The sequence below is a fragment of the Callorhinchus milii genome, unplaced genomic scaffold, assembly GCF_018977255.1.
Source record: "Callorhinchus milii isolate IMCB2004 unplaced genomic scaffold, IMCB_Cmil_1.0 Scaffold1, whole genome shotgun sequence".
Lineage (NCBI taxonomy): Eukaryota > Metazoa > Chordata > Chondrichthyes > Chimaeriformes > Callorhinchidae > Callorhinchus > Callorhinchus milii.
Genome location: NW_024704742.1, coordinates 81,424,248 through 81,448,088, shown reverse-complemented (window position 1 = coordinate 81,448,088; position 23,841 = coordinate 81,424,248). Strand labels below are relative to the sequence as shown.

General features: G+C 40.0%; 1 protein-coding gene across 1 annotated transcript in view; it reads left to right on the top strand.

Moving 5' to 3' along the window:
• Positions 1–23,841, top strand: part of svep1 (sushi, von Willebrand factor type A, EGF and pentraxin domain containing 1) — a 114,143-nt gene that overhangs the window by 53,311 nt on the left and 36,991 nt on the right. Inside the window, exons 16-37 of the mRNA XM_042345914.1 lie at positions 540–773; positions 1,308–1,469; positions 2,511–2,672; positions 3,463–3,579; positions 3,738–3,823; positions 5,805–5,901; positions 6,106–6,219; positions 7,497–7,610; positions 8,318–8,519; positions 9,407–9,564; positions 10,394–10,595; positions 11,387–11,562; positions 14,042–14,166; positions 14,963–15,086; positions 15,280–15,450; positions 15,849–16,022; positions 16,479–16,598; positions 16,915–17,091; positions 17,592–17,676; positions 19,276–19,467; positions 20,143–20,310; positions 21,704–22,382. Coding sequence (XP_042201848.1) covers positions 540–773; positions 1,308–1,469; positions 2,511–2,672; positions 3,463–3,579; positions 3,738–3,823; positions 5,805–5,901; positions 6,106–6,219; positions 7,497–7,610; positions 8,318–8,519; positions 9,407–9,564; positions 10,394–10,595; positions 11,387–11,562; positions 14,042–14,166; positions 14,963–15,086; positions 15,280–15,450; positions 15,849–16,022; positions 16,479–16,598; positions 16,915–17,091; positions 17,592–17,676; positions 19,276–19,467; positions 20,143–20,310; positions 21,704–22,382 — 3,839 coding nt within the window. The remainder of the gene's footprint in view (positions 1–539; positions 774–1,307; positions 1,470–2,510; positions 2,673–3,462; positions 3,580–3,737; positions 3,824–5,804; positions 5,902–6,105; positions 6,220–7,496; positions 7,611–8,317; positions 8,520–9,406; positions 9,565–10,393; positions 10,596–11,386; positions 11,563–14,041; positions 14,167–14,962; positions 15,087–15,279; positions 15,451–15,848; positions 16,023–16,478; positions 16,599–16,914; positions 17,092–17,591; positions 17,677–19,275; positions 19,468–20,142; positions 20,311–21,703; positions 22,383–23,841) is intronic.

Genomic DNA, 23,841 nt, shown 5'->3' with positions numbered 1-23,841 from the left:
GAATCCAAATAAAATTAATGTGAGCTGTGGCATGATTACACTGTACTGTAAGACAGCCTATGAAATAAATCTGACATTGTTTTAAGACGTTTTGGAGGGGGTTTATCCTGTATGTGGCTATGGGAAAACAGAGAGTTTTACTGACTAATGGTTTCACTTTGCAAAATGAAACATTTTCTTCCAGATACAGGAAACAAACAGATTGAGTGAAAGAGACTTACCTCTCTCTCTCTCTCTCTCTCTCTCTTAATCTTCTCTCCTTCTCTGGGCTGGGAAGCTTAACAGTTAAACCATTTTAAAGGTCGGCCCACACTTCAACAAATGTCTGTGATCTTAACAGTACATCCATTGACCGTGGAAGGATTATTATTATTGTTAGAAAAAGATATTTTATTGCCCTTGTGTTTTGATGTAATGCAGCACAAGTCAATGAGCGCTTCATTTAAGGTTCTGTATTGTATTTCAAGGAAGTGCTGCATTTGTGAGGAAAGCTAGAGTTTTCTGACGAGTGTCTGAAAGTGATATCTTCCATTTTCTAGCAACTATAGCGCAGCCTGATGAACAAAACGACACGGCAGAATTGGAGAGTCAAAGGCGGCTGCTTGAAACACTGGAGCAGGTCACCAGCCGCCTGAAAAGGGCGCTGGAAAGTGAGCCTCTGTACCGCTTCCCCTTCAAATCTGAAACAGTCCTGTCAGACAGCAAGTCACTGGAGAGCAATAAAGCAGCTTTATTCTGTAGGCCTGGCTCGGTGTTAAAAGAGCGCATGTGTGGTAAGTTCTCTGCTTAGAAAGACTTCATCTAGTGGGTAGTTATCAAATGGAACAGGTTACCAGAGAAGAGGGTTAAGGAAGGACTCTGGAAACAAAAAACAGCTTGATACTATGATGGGAAGATGTTAGAGTAAGCTTATTAAAGCGCTCTGAGATGCCGTCCGGTGTGGAGGGCACTATATAAATGCAAGTTGTTTTTGTAGAGTAGCTACTCTGGAAGGATGAGATCAAATCGGCCGAAGGGTTGTCTTCATCCAAACCAATCTTGTGATATGGAAGGCTGTAGATCCAGAATCAATTGTGGGTTTTAAAAGGGGAGGATAGGTGGATGGATAGACAGATGGAACAAGTTGAGAATCTGGTTTTGTGGAGTGGAAACAAATCTTGGAGTGGGGGGGAAATAGACTACTTTAGAAAAAGTAATTTGTTGAAATTTAAAAATAAAAATAAGAATATACATTTTTGATCAGTGGGAGACACTCGCTTTGCAATAATTGTCTAACCTTTTTGTTCTGCTCTACAAAACTATTTCAGTAAACTGCCCTATAGGGACATTTTTCTCATTGGAACACATCTCTTGTGAGAGCTGCTGGATTGGATCCTATCAGGACCAGGAAGGACAATTGGAATGCAAGATATGTCCCACTGGAACATCTACTGAATATATGCATGGCAGGAGCATCCACGAATGCAAAGGTGAAATGGACTATTTTACATGTGGTGCTACACAGATATTCAGTGGTATAAAAGGTCATAGACTTTCACCTACAAAATACAGGCATACACTTTCAATATATCCTGTGGAGCTCATTGAGTCATCCTCCTGACATGAAGGGTGCTATACCAAATGCAAGGATTGTTATCATTTTAATCTTGTGAGGAATGCAGGGAACTGAATGTTCTAGACTATAACAATGAGTTCTCTCATCCAGACCGATGGAATTAAATTCCTGTTCCTTCACTGGGTATGAGTGAACTTAAAGGGGAAAGAAAGAGCCCCCTTGATGCTTTATTGGAAGGTGAAGCTGGCCTGAAGCGTAAGAAAAAAATGGTTACTCACTCTGTGATGTTTGTGGGACACTGCTGTGGGCAACTGGCAGCTGGTTTAGCCCACAAAACACACAGTCACTTCACTTTACAGTATATTCTGTAAAACAATATTAGATGTCCCAATGACGTGATAAGGCACTATATCAAATGCAAGGATTATTATTGCTTGCTTTGCTCGTGTCTCTAGTTACGTTTACTGAAAAGATTTGGTTTGCCAGTTTTAAAGTGCAGAGTCTCCTCTGAGAAGAAGATGGAGCCACAGCTCACTTGTCTTTACCAGCGGAGAACAGCTCTGTGTTGGCAGAAGCAAAGTTATTGAGGTCCTGGCAGTGGGCATTTGACATGAGACACGAGTAAGCTTCCTATAGCTTAGTTTCTAAGACAGGCTCACAAGCAAGCTTAATGCCTTAGTGGGTCCAACATAGCGGTTTCACCACCACACTGGCTTCTCCCCAGAGAGAATGTCACTCACCTTCCCTCTTGTGCCCAGGATAGCCTTCATTTGGTCTCTACTGATTTTGTTGATCCCAGACGGGGTAGCAGTAGAAGTGCCCCAATTGATCTTATGGTCCCTCAGCCAGAGTTCCCAGAACTGATCAATATCCACTTTTCTCTTCTGGAGTGTGGGTGAGTACAGGGTGAAGCTGGCCTGAAGCTAAACTGAGATTTTCTGTATTCCTCCCTCAGCTCAATGCAGTCCTGGAACCTATTCTTCAAACGGACTGGAAACCTGCGAGTCGTGCCCATTAGGAACCTTCCAGCTGACATATAGTGCAAAGTCTTGCGATCTGTGTCCAAGTGGGTTGACCACTGTCATAAGAGGAGCCATTAAAGCCACTGATTGTGGAGGTACAGCGTAAAGTTTTCCTTAACATCCGTTTTACAATAACTTGGATTCCTGCCCTCACACCCCAGCATGTCAGATCTCCACTTTAGTCATTTGCGAGTTCAGGAGGTTTTTTTTCAAAACTATTCTCAGTCTGGATGAAGATGATGGTTATTCTGGTTCATGCACCTTAATTTAAAGTTAAGAAATTAAAAGATTGAAATAAAAATTTAAGACTGAATTTAAGAATTGTACCAAATTCCCTGATCGACAATGCGTTTACCAAATTTGGTGGGCGATGGTATCCTGTTCTCATGAACAAGGTCAGCCAATTTACTGAGCAGTGCAGAATTCAAGTCAGAATTATCTGTAAGTAAAGGGGCAATACAACAGGTCCATAACAGATGAATGCAAAAATGCCCTGAGCTTTTCAGCAACGCTGGTTTTGACTCATTTCAGATACAAGCAAATTCTTCAAATAAGAACCTCTAGAGCGGGCTGTGCATTGCACTTGTATAATAGCCTTCCACCTCCAGTAGCTGGATTTGAATCCAGCTCAGTGATGCTGTGGAATATCCCTCTCTCTGCTGACTGCGATGATCATGCCAAGTGAGTCAGGATAAATCTCACCCTGCTTGTTCATAGACCGAAGGCCACGATGCTCTTCCATTCATGTTTTTTTTTAATGGGAACATTAAGATCAATGCAGACGTGAAAGAGAAGGGAAGTTTCATTGATTGTTAAACGCGATTGCAATGATTTTTGTCTGTTCCTTTGAATTTTGAAACGTAATATTTTCTCTCTCATGTGAAGTGCCGTGCGCTGCAGGACATGTTTCTCGCTCTGGTATAATGCCATGCTACCCCTGCCCCAGAGATTACTATCAGCCAGACACTGGAAAATCGTTCTGCCTCGCCTGTCCGCTTTATGGTACCACCACCAGCACAGGAGCCTTGTCTCGGAGTGACTGTTCTGGCAAGTAGCAGCCCTTTGACTTTCTGGAGCTCTGTTTGTTCTCTTGACAACAGCAATTATGTTCAAACTCTGGAAACAGAAAGCATGAAAAATGTAGTTGTTCCCTTTCGCAGGTTTCAACTCTGGATTCAAACTAGCCACTGCAAGTCTGCTGATACCTACACCACTGGAAAGCAAGCCACGTGGCAGGGCAAGTCAGGTAGGAATATCAAAGAACACACTTTGTCTGCTTTGTTTCATGCAATATTTATATGTAACAAATATTAATAATAATCCTTTTATTTGATATTTACCTTTCACGTCAGGAGGACCTCTCAAAGCTCCACACAGGATTTAGTGTAAAGTGCAATGACCATATTTTCTAGGTAAACACGGCAGCAATGACCAATTTTATTTGGTAGATTGTTGGCCAGGACTTTGGGAGAAATTTCATACTCTTTTGAATAGTTCCTTGGACCTCTGTTTTTGCCAGTACCGGCATTTACCAGTTTTTTTCAGTGCCTGCTTTTCTCAGTGCTGAAAAATGCAATTACTGGCAGTGTAATTGTTTGATTCCTACAAACAGAAGGTATCATATCCCTGGCTACTGTGAAGGCCTGCAGGATAGTGAGGCTGCTCATTGAGGCTGCATTGGTGTGTGTCAGGAGAGTTAGGAGTTGGGAACCTTCATGCCCGCAGGCCTGTGGAAAATGTTTTTGTTCATTTTTAGATTTCAAATTTTTAGGTTTTAGGTTCAGATTCTGGAGTCTTTTAAATGGCGTTTTTACTGTATTGTGTTGAAATTTTCAATCTTTGGAGAAGAGGCTTGACCGGTTATCTAACTCACTGAGGCCCTCGAGAGGTAATAACCCCAACCTGCAGCATTACAATGCCAGTCATTATCATTCAGTCCTTGCTAATTGCCTAAGGACCAGAAAGCCCAAACTGTAATTTCAATCCCTTGCTCTTTGCGACAACATCAACACTGTGGGTCTTGAAGACAACTTTGTAATGTGGATCTGGTGTATGTCAAAAAAAAATTAATGAAAAAAAAAGGAATAAATAAATACATTACTCCCGACTCAAAGATCTTTTTATTTCATATTGGAGTTTTGAAAGGAGTGTTATGTGATTTGGGTTATGGGAGTTCCAGAAACAAGGTTTAAAGTTACTGTGCTGTCTGGTTGCAGCTGTCCTCCTCATGACACAAACCTATTTGTTTTCTTGGGGTCTTTGATGATATTTTTTGTCTGCTAAAGTATTATTACTAAACTTCAGTGGAAATTTAATCATCACTGGTAAATACTGGTCTTCAAATCCATGATTAGAACAGGTCTGGAATAGAAAAATAAGTAAGTAACTATACGGAGCGTTGATCAGACCTCAGGTTGTGTACTTTGTTCAATTCTCAGCATCTGATCCTAATGAATGCACCTGGGGAGGGGAGGGGGAGGTACGACAGGTCTGCTTGGAGCTGAACTGGCTCCAAGGTGATGTGTTTGGCAATAGTATTTTGGAATTGAGTCAAGTATTTAAAAATAATGGAAGGAATTGACAGAGTAAATGGTGGGTGTCTGTTCCCTCTGGTATAGGGATCCATTACAAGGGGCGGAACCTTAAAATCAGAGTCGAGAACTGAGGTCAGGAAGTACGTTTTCACGTAGAGCATTGTGAAAATGTGGATCACTGTCCCAGAAAGCTGCACAAGTGTAATCACTAGGGATATTTAAAAGAGAGATAGACAGAGACTTGGGTAGTAGAGGTATTAATGGGTATGGCGAAAGGGTGGGCCATTAGGATTTAAAAAATTGACAATTTCTAATAAACTGTTGGGACAGGCACAATGGGCTTGTCCTACTCATGTTTTCCTATGTTCCCATGATTTAAACATGTCTACATCATGCTAACGTTCATTAATTCCATAGCAACCCTTTCCAGAAACTGCAGGTCTAATCTTGGCACTTCATGAAAGTGATTATTGGGTGTACTCTGCAACATATCGCAAAATAAATTTCAGGAACACTAGTTACTAATGTTTCTACTGCGATTTTCCTGTGTTTCTTTTTAAATACTTGTAGAAATACAATGCTATCAAGCTGTAATAATTTTGCAGTTAGTTAATCTGAAAAAGTTTATTACTGTGAGCAATATTGAAGACCTCACTTCTTGACTTGATTATATTCTTCTCCCTTGGCTTGAAGGAATTTAATGAGTGCTTCCTGCAGCCTTGCCAGCACAGTGGGACCTGTCAAAGTGCTGGCTCTGGATATATCTGCTTGTGCAATCCTGGCTTCACAGGTAAGTGAACAGCTCATTCCTTCCACATTCCATGCTTCATACAAATTAGAGCGTAGAAGGAAGCCGTTCAGTTTATCGAACCGATGCTGGTACCAGCTCGATCTCTGGAGCTAACGACCCTAATACGAATCACTCTCTGTATAATTACTCTAGGAATGCAGCAGCATTAAGAGGTTATAAATTATGTACCAAACTGTACTTTAGGTTCGAACTGTGAGATAAACATCGATGAATGTGCGTCAGATCCCTGCCAAAATGGTGCCACGTGCCAAGATGAAATTGTGAACTTCTCATGCTTGTGTCCACCTGGCTATATGGGTAGGTCTTTTATCGGGCAATTATTTCACTAATACTAACAGAATATTGCGCAACCCAGATGTAGCAGAATTGCCGGTCATACAATATCTCAGAGGCTCCATTATAAGCAAAGCACAACATAATGGTCAACTTCCAGGCTGTCAGGTCACTGTAGATGTCACTTCCTGCGATGCTGTGCATGCGCAACAAATACCACTGATGTCACTTCCGTTGAGATGTGATGTCAGCAACGTGTGCAGGAAGTAATGTTAGCGGTGTTTCTTGTGCCTAGCCCATATGCACAGGAAGTGAAAAGAGCAACACATAGCTCCCATGCAAGCAATATACGGAAATTACTGTTGAGAGACCTGACAATCAGGAAGTTGACTTTTTTTAACTATTCTGCACGAGACACGGGGAATACTGTACTTCTTGTCTACAGGAAAACAGCACTGTATTCAAAGTCACACTGAAAGAGATGAAGGCCCATCTAACCATGTTTTAAATGTGTATTTCATTTGTGTTAATTCAACTGAAAGTGTCAGTGTTCTGAGGATAGAAAGATTTAAAGCCTGAAATCTCAACGAGCCTGTAAGACCATTTTGCCTTAAAATGTAAGAACTGTATAGAAATGTGGACGTTAAATATTAAACTCATCTTAATTTGGGGAGATTTTTTTCTACATGCGCTTAAAAAGAACCAATCTTAAATTTCAGAAAAATTGTTTTACGCTCAGACTGGGTGTAATTTCAGGCCTCTGTTAATTTATTATTACCACTGGAAAAATAATAATGATCTTAATTTGACATAGTGCATTTCATATCCGGAGGACATGGCAAGGTGGTTCATAGAACATATTATAAATTGTAGTGACTGTATTTTGTTGCAAATGTGATTCTACATCCAGTTACAGAAATCACAAAGAAACATTCTTTCTGTGTGTTTAGGGGCAAAATAAGTATTTATTGGCAATGGCAAACAATGTGGTTTTAGCTGGTTAAGTTCCAGCAGTATCCCAACGCACATTCTCGGGTCCACAAGCCTAGACTTTTGCCAACCTGTGCCTAACATTCTCCAATTAGGTAACAGTCTGTGTCCCTTTGGGAAAAGTGTGTGCATTGTATTCCAAACATGAGAATTTCTGTGTGTGGGTGGGATACATGTAACTCTTTGTCTAATTTGGCTACATTTAAGCATGGTGATAAGTTTCCTCATGTGTCAGACACCTTAGCTGACCAGAAAAAAAGGGTGTTTAGAACAGAAAACATTCTTCACTGATGCCACCATGGATTTTTCAGGTTTGCTATGTGAAGAAGAGCTGAATGAATGCAACTCGCACCCATGTCTTAGTGATGGAACTTGTGTTGACGGCATTAATACATATTACTGCAGGTGTACATATGGATTTACAGGTGAGTTCTTTTCAAACCATCTTGCACATTTTGGGAATCATTTTAGCTATTACATTGGAGGACTGAGTCACATATGTTTTTTTCATAACAAATAAATAACTTACACCATGAAAAATCATGCAAAGTGCCCAAGTCTCTCAACCCAAAGAGAATGCTAAAATGTATAAAAGAATTTCTCTAACCAAGAGACACAGCTATAAGTTGATATACTGGCAAGGAAATCTAAGATGAGAAGTTAGGAAGAACTTCATGCAAAGGTTAGTGAGAATGTGGAAATTGTTGCTTGAAATGCTCAGTGAAGTATAGCATAGATGCATTGAAGAGGAAACTTATATACTTATGAGGGAGACGGGAACAGAAGGGTATGGGAGGAAGTAAGGAGTGGGTGGAGACTCATGGAATATATAAACACCGGCATGACTGGATGGGCCGAATTGTCTGTTCTAGTGCTGTCCATTCTATGTGAATTTATGAACAGAGTATAACTCCCACAACGTAGCTTTGGAAAAAATAATTATTTCTGCTCATTCTACATTCTCCCTTCCTCTTCTCCTCTCCTACCCCTCACTCTACCGTTTTCCCTATCTTTACTCGTCCTCTCCCCCTCCCTGAATGAGTGCTGATGAACGGCTCTCCTTGTGTCACATTTATTTCCTAATCAAAAGCCAACTGCTTAACTGTTACATTTATTGCTTCCTTCTTCCCAGGTGTCAACTGTGAGCTGGATATAAATGAATGCCTTTCAGCTCCATGTTTAAATGGTGGTCTGTGTCTCAACCTGTTGGGTGGATTTCAGTGTACCTGTCTGCCCGGTTTCTTTGGGGATGCATGTGAGATTAACATTGATGAGTGTGGCAGTGCACCCTGTCTAAATGGGGGATCGTGCATTGATGACGTAAATCTGTTCAGGTAAGAATCAATAATATGCACCTTTCTGCATGCAGCTCCACCTGCATGACAGTATTCTGTTATTTATTTTAGGTTATTCATAGTTCATTTCATTATAATAACAGTATAGTACCATAACTGTTTGTGGGATACTGCTGTGCGTATTTGGCTGCCGAGTTTTGCCCACAAAATATACAGTCAATCCACTTTACAGTATATTCTGTGAAGCGCTTTGAGAAGTCCCGAATATGTGATAAGGCGCTATATCAAATGTAATGGTTATTAGTAGTAGTATATAATGATTTGTGCATTTGATATAGCGCCTTTTTAGGTTGTCGAATCATTTCAAAATGCTTCACAGGATTTTACTATCAAGTGTAGTATTTGCACGCAAACACAGCAGCCAATTTACACATAGCAATGTTCCACAAACATCCATGAAGTGAATAATCAACATTAGGGCACTATTGGCCAGGACACCAGAAAAAAACCTTTTTTTATACAATGATATAGGATGTTTAACCTGAACAATCAAACAAGACCTTGTTTTAACTTCTCATCCAATAAACTGCACATCCAGCATTGCAGCAAGTTTGGCATTGAAGTACTATGTAAGTTCAAAGTCCTGATATGGGGCTTGAGCCTACAACCTTCTGATTCAGAGGCGAGAGTGCTACTGACTGAGCCAAGGAGACACCTAGCTCATGATTGACTGAAGGAAACTGTCACCTTAAAGAATAATGTTAATATTTATCCATTTATCATGTAACTTTGAAATATATTGTTTTAACCACTGTAATCCACTACAGTTAGCCTTTGCTTGCAATTATTTACATGTTGGATTAATAAGAAATAAAAAAAATTGCAATTGAACTAATATTATCTCAACTGCTGGATTTCTTACGTAGATGTCAATGTGCTGCAGGCTACACTGGCTTTGTCTGCGAAACAGAGGTGAATGAGTGCAAATCAAATCCGTGTATGAACCATGCAGTATGTGTGGATGCTCTGAACTCTTATACCTGCAAATGTCCACCAAGCTTCAATGGGACCTGGTGTGAAACAGGTAAGAACCTCACAGAAATAGTGCAGTAACATGTCATAGGTACAGAGGCAGTCTCTTGATTGTCAATGGATAGAAAGCTGTGTAGAGGAACAGGGTTATGATGTTTATCTACAGGAAGAGAACTTGAAACACAACCCCACATTGTTCTTTCAAGTTGAAAACAAGGTTCTAATTATCTCAATCTAATCTCTTGCACCAGATCGACTTCATTAAGCAAGTATTGTTAAACAACGCTTGATCTTAGCTGAAAATAATTGTATCAATTGGTGACTTGGTAGCTAAAGAGTTGAATGTTTGAGTGAAACCCAGTGTTGCCTGTCATTCTAATTCATCTACATCAATTGGGTCAATTTTTGTGTGGTTATTTAAGTCACTGAATGGAGCGAAATGCAGAAAAGAGATGTTTCATGCGTGCAAATTGTCTGTCATGTTTTATCTGGAAAATTGTTGGCCAGGACACTGGGATGTTGAGATGTCTGCAGCTCAGGTGCTTCTACACTCCCAAATGGAGAAAGTTGTTACCTACATTTGATTTATTAGAAATCCACATGATTATTCAATGGGTTCAAATAAACCTGTCAAAAACATGTTGGATAGAACAAAGCTTTTGTTGGAATGCTAAAGTGAGGGAAAATGTCATTGGAATAATGCAACTGATAATTGAAGCACTGTTTGCATTGGGATAGTATTTAATTAATTTAGTTGAATTTGATCTGATTTTTAACCTTGTAGAAATTTACCAAGTAGCAAAGTTGAGGTTTAATTCATCTCTCAGTTACATGTGGTCATGTATTGACATCTTTTACAGATTTCTTATTCTGTATTTCAGAGTTGTCCTCCAACTTCAACCTGGATTTTGAGGTTTCAGGAATCTATGGTTATGTTTTGCTGGATAATAAGTTGCCAACACTCAGTGCTCTCACATGCACTTTCTGGATGAAATCTTCCAACACTATCAACTATGGGACCCCGATTTCCTACGCCATTGACAATGGCAATGATAATGCCTTTCTGCTGACAGATTATAATGGGTACAGTGCATTCCATTCCAATGACTGGAAAGGTTGCGTAATATTCTCTCATTAGATAATTGCCGCCCTGTGTCAATTGTGATTAATGATCAAAATGTTCATGCATTCCCTCAAATTGGCGTAGTTGTGTTTAATCCAGATGTAAAGAGATTTTAATAATGCTTTAAAGAATATAATGGAAATATGCTAACTGCAGTGAAACCAAAGAGAAATGTTATGGGCATGAGGTTATAAGGGAAATACCCTGATAGTTCTTGTACAGTATGTAGGGTGCAGGCATTCTGCTAAAAACAGAGGTCAAACTTCTACAAGGTAGAAGTTCAAACCAGATCCCTTGCGTAAATGACACAAGTTGGACCAGTTTATAGATATATCAAAAGCCCGGGGCTTAGAATAGGGGTCATATTATTCCAGCATTCCTTACGTGGTTTGATATGTCATAACCACACCACGTCACAGGACATGTGGTTGGATAACACAATGAGGCAGTCAGGTATCACAGTACAGTAGAACTCTGTTAGAAGTAATTGGGGTCCATTAAATTCCTACCTAAGTTATAACCGGGTATGATGGAGAGAGGTCAGTTCATGGTGAATGTGTACAGAAAGCCACCTGGCTTCCTGTGCCAAAACATGTTGATGTAATTTGTCAAGCATTATTTCTCAAAAAGTATCTGTACAGATTTTTATCAGGAAAAAGTAATTGTTTTGCTAGTATTGTGTATCCACAGCAAAGCACAGTACATTGCTGTATCATATTTTTGGAGCTGATCATTCTCTCTCTTTCACCAGTTGGGTGTTATACGTTAATGGAAAGGAAAAGGTGACAGATTGTCCTGCAGTGAATGATGGGAAGTGGCACCATATTTCTGTCACTTGGAATAACACAGACGGAGCTTGGAGGGTCTATATAGATGGGAAGGTTTCAGATGGTGGGAAGGACCTTTCTACCGGATCAAGTATCGCAGGTAATACAATACAAATATATATTTATATAGTATTACTTTTATAGAAATTAAAAGCAATGGATGAGCATCTTGTAAAACAATCTAACGGTATATTCGGTAGCTTTCTGTTACATTCTTACATATCATCAACAACAAATTACACTTGTATAGTGCACTTCATGTCGGAAAGATATCCCAGTGTGCTGGACAGTCAGGGGTTTTTGGACCCGAGCTGGGAGAAGGCAGGGATTTGGGGGTGGGAGGGTGGCCGAAGGAGGTAAGAAAGGGTGTGAGGCGGAGGGATTGTGGGATAGAGTTCATATATATATATATATATATATACATATATATGGTATCTTCATGTAGGATAATGTCGCTGAACAGTGACAGGCTCAGATTCTGAGTAAGGGACGTGGAGGAGGAAGGTGACTATAAGCACAGTCAGAAAGACAAGTTTTCAAGTGGGATTTGAAGATCGATAAAGAGGGATTGAGGCAGGGATTTCCAGAGATTTAGGATGTAGTGACTGAAGACTCAGCCAATGATGGTGGCATGGGGAGGGGACGGGGGTCTGTGTTAACAGAGTACCTTTAGGAAAATGCCCTTTGATTAAATGACCCATTTCACATTCTCACAAGCAACTAATCCCTTATAAGAATGATATTGCTTAAGTATATCATAGGGTGAAAATAGAAAGGCCAATTAGCAAATGAAGCCCCTCCTTCATGACTCTACAGAATATTCCAACAACAACAACTCGCATTTATATAGCGCCCTCCACGCGGTGTCTCAGAGCGCTTAACATTGGCGGAGCCCGAGGCTGAGCCAGGTGGAGGGGGAAGGTAACCGTAGCGCGGTCAAAAAGGAAGGTCTTCAGGTGTGACCTGAAAATGGGGAAGGAGGGGGCAAGGCAAAGGGGTCGAGGAAGGGAGTTCCAAAGTTTTGGAAAGTAGTGATTGAAGGCACAGCTGCTGATGGTGGAGCGGAGGATTCCAGCCGAGAGGTGACAAAGGCATGGACAAGGGTTTCAGCAGCTTTTGGGGTGAATTATTGTTGAAGACGGGCAATGTGGGGGAGGTGAAAGAAAGTAGTGTTGGTCATGGACTGGATGTAGGGGAGGAAGGATAACTGGGATCAAACCTAAGTCCTAAGTTTTGCACAGGTTCGGAGAGTTTTAAGGATAGATCGGATAGGTTGAGGAGGTTGGAACAGCGGGACAGAAGACATCGGTGGGAGCCGAAGAGTATGGCTTCCATCTTGTTGACTTTTAACTGCAGGAAATTTGCACTTTTCCAGCTCTTGTTGTCCGACAAACAAGCTGAGAGAACATCAAGGGACTGGGGTCGCAGTTGGAGGTAGAAAAGTAAAGTTGAGTGTCATCCACATACATGTGGAAGTTAACTGGTATTATCTGGTAGTGTAAGAACACAGTCCAGCCAAAGAACATGAAAGGATGCATTACTGCCACCTGGTGGTGAACCCTTCACCCCCTGTATCTCTGGGAGGTGGTTGGGCTGGGAAAGTTCTTTATAAATGCTTTCTGATACTCAGAAGTAAACAGTGTAAAACTCCAAACCATGCATCATTTAACCTTGGGACTACTGTTGGCCAGATCAGAAAATTATTGTGTATCGGGGTTGGGGTATGCACATCTGGTTTGAATCTCAATCCGGTTTGAATAATTTTAAACATGGCGGAGGGTTTCTATATATGTCAGACACCCAGCTGACAAAAGCAAAAATCCTGCTTAATAGGTCCCGTTTTTTTCAAATGCTGCATATTGCCGATATTGTAGTCACCAGTTTCTATAGCTTGGCTCTGAATAAATACGACATAATATTAATACATATTACATATACCTTGCATTTAATATAGTACCTTATCTCATTGTTGAGTTGTCTCAAAGCGCTTCACAGGTTATACTGTAAATTGGTTGGACTGCGTATAGAGGGGAAGCAATAGAAGTGCTTTCTTCAGGTGCTGTCTTCAAGTGCTCCAAGACACCATCAGGCATGAAGGGCGCTCTATAAAAGCAAGCTATTGTTGTAATATCACAGTCTAGCCAAAGAACATGAAAGGATGCATTACTGCCACAGTATATGTGCAAAACAGGGAAAATATCCCACTGGTGGCTGTTGACACTAAAGACAAAACATTATTAAAATGGGATATGCTTTCCTATGCGAAGAGGAAAAAGACAAAAGAATACAGAAATTTTTCTCCAATCTGCAGTCTTAAATTTTTAACACAAAATTGGTATACAGGATAAATCCAGGTGGAATATTGATCTGTCTTTTCCTGGAGATGTCCTGGTGATAACTGCCATTGAAGAATAACCTCTAACCATTAACTTAATTACAAGAGTTTTGTTCAAAATTTGGTTGTTACGGGTATTGAACTGGTTGGCGCTGCATTGGGTCCTAAAATTGTGCAGATCCCAGAAATTCAGTACCAGTTCAGGAATATCATCTTAACTCAATGTTGATTTTTGTGTCATTAGATGGTGGAGCATTGGTCCTTGGACAAGAGCAGGATAAGAAAGGAGAGGGCTTCAATCCTGCAGAGTCTTTTGTAGGCTCATTAAGCCAGTTGAATATTTGGGATTATGTACTTACACCACAACAGGTGAGCATATGCTTCATGAATAGGATATCACTTTGGCCAGCATCAATTTTCCACACCACCTACAGCTGGTATTTAAACTGCCAAGCACTGATTTTGTTACTTGAATGAGTTGTAGAGAATATAATAATAATCATCCTTGCACTTGATATTGTGCCTGATCATGTTGTGGAAACCCTTCAAACTTTTGTCACAGGATTTTATTATTTAATGTAGAGACTGTGTATTTGTAGATGAACAGTCGTGACTGAGTGACCAATTTTTATCTAGAGGATTGTTGGCCAGGACACCAGGAAAAACTCTCTTGCAAATATGAATGCCTTTGTGAAAATTAATTGTAACTTTGAAGGAATTTTATGTTGAACATCCTGCTATTTAAAGAACCAGTAGCTTTAGCTTCCTGGTTTCATAGACTTTTGTTTTGTCATTCAATTACATTGCAATACACATTTATGTTTACACATCCTAAATTGTGTTTGTGTGAAGCAAACATTTAGGTTTCCCAATAATGTATTCTTCAATGCATCCTGCAAATGTCACTTGAAACCTATGTTCATTAGCTATTGCTTAATTTTGTAGCTTGAAAAAAATTACCTAAATTTTCCCCAAGTTTTAACCCAATGCGCCTGATAGAGCCTTTCTTAATAGTCCTTATTCCAAAGGCCACTTGCCTAGTTTTTCAGACTTGGATATTGAGCTTCTAAATTAGAAAACGCACTGCTCCACAGGTACAGTTGTACAGAAAAAGCAGTCATTCTATGTTTTAGAAACATGTGCTTAATCTTTCTGTAAATTTCAGATCAAGTTATTAGCCACAGCCTGTCCAGAAGATCTCAAAAAAGGTAACGTGTTGGCTTGGCCTGACTTTCTGTCTGGAATTGTCGGAAGAGTGAAGATAGACTCCAGGAGCATTTTCTGCGCTGGTAATTTCCGTTCTCATTAAAATAAGCCCTTAATTGGTAACGGCATAGGTGTGGTGCATAGAATTAATTGAGTTAAAATGTATCTTTTTTGTCAACTGCCTTTTTTTTCCAACAAAAGTAAATATGCAATTTCCTCCTTCTGTGAAAAATAAAAATAAACCGTTCACGTATATTTGTTTGCTTTCATATGCAGATTGTCCTGTGCTGGGTGGATCTCAGCCCAGCCTTCTGGTCGCCAGTAATGATGTAAAGCCAGGGTCAAGAGTAGAGCTTTCCTGTGAACGTGGCTACCACCTAGTTGGGGACAGTGTACAGCATTGCCAGAATCTGGGAGCATGGAGGTACCCAATTCCCCATTGTGAAAGTAAGCTGCAGATTTATATGTTGTATGTGCTTTCACAGCTCATTTCCATTAATATTACAACAAACAACATTTTCAATGCCTAGCTTTTGACTTATATAATAGAAAAGAGCTGAAGCTTGAAAATGTTCAATCTTCAGGTCAGAAAGATGATTTAGGATAGGAACCTTGCTCCTAAAGGTTGTGTTTTGAAGGAGCAGTGGAGAAAACCAAAGATAGAGGGGTCAGAGTTGTACAACTCTTACTGCTGATCATTGAACTATCTACCTAATGTAGATTGAAAAACAGAGAGACTCTTTGGTCGTTAAATAAGTAGCAATTTATATTTTTTACATTGGCTAACTAATAAACAAAGATCAATATGTTTGAATTTATTCACTCTTGGTGTTTTTGGTTTGAAGGGATTAACTGTGGCTCTCCCCCTGCCCTGAGCAATGGGAGTTTTGCTACTGAGGACAATCTCTTTGGCAGCGCTGTGTCATATCAGTGCAACAATGGCTATTACCTGCTTGGAGATTATAAGCTCTACTGCTCCGATGATGGAACCTGGGCTGGTGTCATGCCCGTCTGCCTTGGTAAGTCCAAAAAATATTGCACCATAGCTTATCTTATGCTCTGACTTGAACAAAGTTGGGAACTCTTCAAATATTAAACAAAAGTTATTATTGTTGTTGTCATTCAGTCTATTATGTCTGTGCTGGCTCTTTGAGAGACAATGTTTAGGTGTTTTATTATTGTAAATTGTATCTAGTTTCCTCTTGAAAGCTAATATGGATTCTGTCTCGACCATCACAACCCAAGCTAATTCCAACAAACAAAGCAGATTTCCTACAATCCAGTGCTTGTTACTTCTTCGGTTATTGATTACATAATTAAGGATATCTATAATTTACTCTACACATGGGTTTACATGTGAAGCACAATGCACATGTGTATTTACACAACAGACAGTCTTTTCAATAAGTGCTAATACACTTCCTCCCCCATTACCTAACACCGTGGAGGGTTGATGTTTCCTATTGTGTTTTCAGATCTCGATGAATGCGCACTGGGGTCAGACTGTGATGTGAGGTCTGAGTGCATCAACACGGTTGGCTCATACTCGTGTACATGCCGGCATCCGTATTCAGGGGATGGTAAAAACTGTTCAGGTAGTATTCGTGCTTCAGATTTTGCTTAGTTTAATATATGTTTACTGGGCTACTGGGAAAAGTAGCATTGTGAATGCACAGCAGTACTTCAGAAAGATGAATTCACAACAGCAATAATAATATTGTTGCATTTGATATAGCTTTCTAAAAATGATTCACAGTTGTTGTTTCAGTGTAGTGATAATCTTCAATTGATTTGTAAGTCAATTGAAGAACTATTTATCTAATATTTGGGCAATTTTCATAGAGTGACTCTTCTTTAATGCCATGCAGAACTAACTTGAGGTTTTCCACCCCCCCCGATGCTGCTGTTCAGAGCCAATTAGTTGTCAATATCCAGAGCTACCCGAGCATGGATTGTCTGAAGGCAGTGTCTACATCGTTGGCAGTGTAGTGACCTTTTCCTGTGAGGCTGGATATCAGCGGGAAGGTGTTCAGAACATTACATGTTTAGAGGATGGGCAATGGAACAACCCAATACCTCAGTGTCAAGGTATGGAGCTGCAGTTGTTTTATGTGCTAAACAGAGGGAAGAACATTAGTGCGCCTAGATAATAAGGAAGACTTTAAACTGCAACCAGGATTTAGGTTTATTTATTGTCATAACATAGTACAGCCTTGTTTTAATGTGGTGGTTGGGATCCATAATGCCCCAACATGCACTAAAATGAGGGCTGTGGCCAGTTTTGTTGTGGCCACATGCAACCAACCAGCTCATCACTTGCACAGCGAAAAGAAGCTGTCAATGTCGCCTCCTGTTTACTCTGTATGCGCAGCAAACAGGAAGTGACCAGTTCATTATTATAAATCAAATCACCGGATTGGTTATCAATGTAATTAACACATCATAACGCATACTCGATGTTTGCATATTTTTGGTCAAATTGTATAATGATATGGTTTCAATCAGTTCTTGCATCTGTACGTTATACCTTTCGTTTCAAAGTTTAGATTCTTCATTTGAAAGATGTCCCTTTTCTTCCTCCTGCCAAGCTCTCTCCTGTGAGGAACCCGCTGTTCCAGAGAATGGTATAACTGAAGGCAATAATCTTACCTATGGCAGTATGGTGACTTTCAGGTACAAGTATTTCTCTCGCCTTCCTAGCACTATCCCATCCACCACCCACCTCAACATGTCTCCACTGCACCCCCCACCCCCTTCTGCAGCTCTGCAGTTCCCCACCCTATTTATGGTTATCATACGTATTCAGACTTAATGTATCAGCCTAGATAGTGAGTATCAAATGAAAGTTGACCATGCGCCCCCTACTGTTTTGTATATTTCTGTCCCCATTTTCCTCCCTTCCCGTTTTACATTATATTGCACACTGTTTGCCAGGGTGCAAAACAGACATGTGACCCGTTCCTGCTGAAGTTGCATCTTGATTTGACACTTGGAGGGCTACAAGAGAGCTTTGTGTCATTATCCTCTACCTCAGCTCTCCCTTATCCCTGTGAGAAAGACGAACGTAAAATTGGTGTAACAATGGCAGCAACCTGTGTGCCCGGAAACAAACAAAGCAGAGCAGGGGGAATAATCCGCCTGGATTCCTATTCCTGATCACTATCCAGTTCTCTCGAATTGAAATTAATTGTTAGCCTGGCTCAGTTGATAGCATTCTCACTTCTGAGAAAGTTGTGAGTTTGAGCCAGCCACATTTCGGGACTTTGAACACAGTCTAGGCTGACGCTCCAATACAGAGCAATGATAGTTTTGTTCCGGAGAGCAGGCAGAGAGAACAGTTACAAACAGAGCTGAAGCTTGCCAGGAATCTAAGGCATCTATCTCCTAGCTTCTGTTATTTCCCATTGTACGTGCACTTCCTTTTACAATGTTTTACAATTTGGTCACTCAATCCACCGACTGTTTGTGGGACACCGCTGTGCGTAATTGTCCGCCGCGTTTCGTCCACAAATATAGAGTCAATTACCTTTACAATATATTCTGTGAAGCGCTTTGAGATGTCTAGAAGACGTGAAAAGCGCTATATCAAATGCAAGGATTATTATTATACATAATGTCATCCATTTATATTATGTTATCATGTGCATTGTTTGAGATGCCTCCCTTTGGATAAGACAATAAACTGAGGTTTCATCTGCCTATTGAGGTGGACATTAAAGATCATTGGGCACAACTCAAAGAGAGCTTTGTTTCACAATATCCTAGCCAAGAAACCCCCCAAAAAATTGCTCACTCATTTTATAGCTTTCTGAAATTCTGCTGTGGGTTCACAGACATTGCTGTGCACAAATTGGTTGCTGCTTTCTCCAACAAAAATAAACAGTCACTACATTTTACAGTGAATCATGTGAAGCACATTGAAACATCCTCCTTAATGTGAAAAGCACTGCATCAAATGATTGGATTATTTATTTTGTTATATGACAATATAATATTACAGCACTTTAGTTTCATTCAAGTGATACGTTTGCAATTTTTATTGTATTCATCAGCTTGTTCTTGCACGTCTAGATTTTTCCTTTTAATAATTTAGCTTTTGTATGAATCAGAATGAAAAAAAAACTCAAGAATGTAATCAAGGCAGTAGAATATTTTGCACTTTAAATTCAAATTCATAAATTTCTCTCTTGAGTTATTTGTGAAATATTTGCCAGATTTTCTCTCATATCCTTTCATACAAACAAACTAAATGTTGCTTTTTCTCCTATACAGTTGTAATAAGGGATACATGTTGTCTGGAGCAAGAGAAATCTCTTGTTTAGCAAATCGTACTTGGAGCGAAGAAATACCTACTTGTAAACCCGTGATGTGCCCTACTCCACACGAGATTAACAATGGCAGATACTATTTGAATGGGTCCGACCTCCTCTCCACCGTTACATACACCTGCAATGATGGATATCAGTAAGTCAGCACTTGGGATCTGCTGAGCCCGTCTCAGAGTCATTGCAGTCCTGAAGGAATCAAATCTATTTTCCAAAGATTTGAGGTTCTACATCTTATTTTTGAAAACAATAATAAAAATTTACATAGCATAAACAGGCAATTCAGCCCAACACGTCCATCCTGGTGTGTACACTACACATAAGTCTCCACCCACTGCTTACTCCCTCCCAAACTATTCTATTCTCTTCCGTCTCATGTGCTTATCTAACTTCCTCTTAAGGGCATCTATACTATCTGCTTCAAACACCAATTATGTTGTGTTTGCAGAACTTTTAGCTGAAAGAATATAAATTGAAAAAGTTTGACATTAAGCTGAAAAGTATGTGTACCTGACCTCCAATATCACAGACTTAAGTCTAGTGGGAATCCTGATTCTCAAACAAATATAGTTTTTAATGAATTTGTCATGTGAATGCACAAATTGTAAATTATCAGTTTTGTTCTCAGTCATTTCTGGACGGTTTCCAAATACTACATTTTCTTCCACTGTCTCCTCCCGACTGAATTATTGTACTTATGTCGCTGATTTATTCCAACAGAAAGCAAAGATACGTGAATAGAAATTAAACTTTAGCAACTTGATTTAAAAATGTGGCTGACTAGGCCTGTTCTGAACTAATTGCACCCTTGAAGATTACAGGGCTCCTCTGTATTGGTGTGCGATGTGGATGGTGAATGGAATGATACGGCACCAGCGTGTGACATTATATGGTGTGGCCCTCCTCCAATAGTTTTTGATGCTGACATTAAAGGAAGCAACTTCACTTTTGGAAATAGAATTTCTTATAGCTGCAACGAGGGGTAAGGCTATTAGATTTTACTTCAAGCATGCTATCCTGTTGACATTCCCAAACAGCGGAGCCATCGACAGTGCAGAATTCCTTGTTTTAACCTTTAAGACCATTGTATGTTAAAATGTATGATTATAGAAAATTCATCACCAGCTCACGGTCTCGGTTCTGCATTCTGTGCTCTTACCCGATCTCTTTGACGGTAGTTGGCCTCAAAGTTATCTGGCTAAGGAAAGGGAAAATCAGGCAGCATTCCTGTTCCTGATAGTCATTCAGTAACTTGTGTTGAAACTGAGTTTGTGATTTCCTTCAGTGTCAAATAGTGTGCTGACACTCATATCAGTGCGACCCCGGTTATATCACACTCCAGTACACTGTGGGGCTGTGTGTAACACTGTCATACCCTGGACATCGCGATACCCTTCCAGCTCCCAGCAGTGACGAGCAGACTTCAGCAGCTTCCCAGTAAATGCTCATGAGAGCCGTTGTCTCTGACCAGCTTTATGTTTTTGCTTAGCGTAGCTCCATAATGTAATCAACAATGTAATAATAATAATAATCCTTGCATTTGATATAGCGATTTCTCAACGTCTCAAAGCACTTCACAGAATAGACTGCAGAGTGAATTGACTGTATATTTGTGGGTGAAACATGGCAGCCAATTGCACACAGCAGTGTCCCACAAACAGTCGTGGATTGAAGTGACCAATTTATTATTGTCTTTTGTTGTCAGTGACCTGATGACTGTAAAGAGTTGAATGGTGTGCTCATCATAACCCGACCCATTATTACTCCGTGACTCGTTTTGTAAACCCAACCACTGTGTTATAACAGTATCCAACTATACCTAGAGTCTAAATTCATGCATAAAGAATGGTCACTTGGAAGATATATCTGAGGTTTCATGATATCCAAGTAACCACAATAGAGGAGGGGAGAGAAAATAGATGGTAACCTATGTATACTAATAATGACCAAGGATGCTAATCAGGAAACTATAATTACAGTTAACAAAAAATGGCACTTTATGAATGGATGTCTGTAATCTAAGTGTTTTCTTCTTGGTCAGCCACACTCCAGGAACCAATCGCTATGCTTAAGAGTATCTAAACCAGACCGAGAATTCCACATATGTATAGCACCTACACATGAAAATTTCCCCATATCTGAAATGAAATGCATAGGTTAGCAAGAGCCAGTGCTTGGGGCCGCCAGATTTGGAATTGTACTGCTGGAATTAAATCGGCTAAAGCGAAATATGAAACGATGAAACATTGAAAAAAATAACTTGTTTATTAGTATTTGATGTACATCTTGTTTTAACTGCATTTCAGCTTCAAATATGTGTTTACAATTGTGCTAACTCTTTTATGGTGCTTGACTTTTCTTCTATTAATTTTCAGCTATACCTTGATAGGTTCAGATTCAGACAGTAAAGAGTGCCTGTCCAGTGGTCAGTGGAGCCCCAGTACTCCTCAGTGTGTCCCTGTGTCATGTGGCCCAGCTCCAAATATTGACCATGCGTTACCTGAGACTGGCCATCAGTTATATAGAGATGTGGCAATCTACTTCTGCATGGATGGGTACAGCATTGCAGGGAATTCACAGCTGATCTGCAATTCAAAAGGACAATGGGCTCCTCCAGATGGTGTGGCTGCGCCTTACTGTATAGCAATTTTCTGTGACAAGCCACTCTCTGTACCTTATGCTATTTTGGAGTCGATTAATAAAGTGAAATTTGCCGCTGGTTCTCAGGTCAGTTTCAAATGCACGGAAGGCTTTGTGTTAAATACTTCTGCTGTCATTGAGTGTGTCAGAGGTGGCAATTGGACACCATCTCCCTTAAGTATTCAGTGTATTCCCATTCGTTGTGGAGAACCGCCAAACATCGAACGAGGGCACGTGAGCGGAACTAACTACAGCTTTGGAGCAGTGGTGGCGTACACCTGTAACACAGGGTTTTACGTGAAGGACAATAAGAAGAGAACCTGCAAGGCTAATGGAGATTGGAGCGGTCTTCTGCCCAGCTGCCTGCCAGTGACCTGTGGCATCCCTCCAGCGATTCGTAATGGAAATGTACAAGTAAGTGGTGAATAGACTTATACCTCTGTGTTATTTTCATTGATATATTTAATGAATTCACAGAAACCATATGAAATGATCCCTCTCTAATTTCATCCTCAAAATAAAAGTTGATTACAATTTTCAAGTTTTTCTTTATATGGGGTGAAAAATGTGGTACGTGATGTGACACTTGTTATACTGGTAATATTTATCACACTGTGAGACATTCAGTTTCTGGACATGTCCATATCGATGTTTGTGGGGGTAGGAGAGGATGTCAACCAATTAAGTTATCAATTGGCCATCTCTAGGGTTTGAGTACATTGTCACGTGTCATATCACATTTTACAAGCCAACAACATGGAAATTGAAAATATTTCAAAAGGTTGATTGCAGCTCAATAATAACTAAACTAAGCCTTATAGAATAAATATTTTTAAGCGCTCTGAGACACTACCCTGCGTGGAGGGCACTATATATATTATAATATATTTTCTGTAATATATATATATATTTGGAGTCCTGTAGCTCAGTGGTTAGAGCACTCGCTTTGCAAGCGAGAGACCTGAGTTCAATTCCAGACAGGGCGAAACCTTGGGCAAGTTTCCTTACTCCACACGCCTAATAAAAATCCCTCCAAAAAAACAAAACAATAATAAATTGGTCATTTTCAATCTACGACTGTTTGTGGGACACTGCTGTGTGCAATTGACTGCCGCGTTCACCCACAAATATACAGTCAATTCACTTTACAGTATATTCTGTGAAGCGCTTTGGGACGTCTAGAAGACGTGAAAAGCGTTATATCAAGTGCAAGGATTATTATTTATATATATATACGTGCAAGTTGTTGCTACCCTCCACCTTGACCTTCAGCTCGGGTCCATAACTCTGTCTGTCCAGCGCCTTGGGATGTCCTCCCGACGTGAAAGGCGCTATACAAATGTCATTTTGTTGTTATTGTTATTTTATGTCCAGCGGTTGATTTTAGAAGACATTTAGTCTAAACAGAGATGATTTTAAGAGGCTCATTTAAAATGCTTTTTAAAAACTTGGTAATTTTAACAAAACTGCGACAAAACATAATGAAGGTAGATTTTTTTTTGGTTAGCAGGTGACCAACAAATGCGGAAACCCATTACCATGCTTAAGAGTATCCAAAACAAATTGAGAATTTCATGCATCCCACTTTAAGTTCAAAGGTGCCCCCAGCAATGGAACTAACCACTCTGTTAAAGCCTGGGACAAATAGCATGGCCAGAAAAGAGCACCTTGTTCAGTTAAGCTCAAATTTTAAATTGGGAATTCATGATGAACAGGGGAACAAAAGTCACTTGTATTTCATGTTCCACAGCTCATTTGCTTAATAATGCAGAAACACATATAGTTTTTGTATTGGTTCACTAATCAGGGTTACAATAGACAGGTTCCGATCGACAATATTGTGCTGTTATGCTCATGTATAGCAGGTTACGAA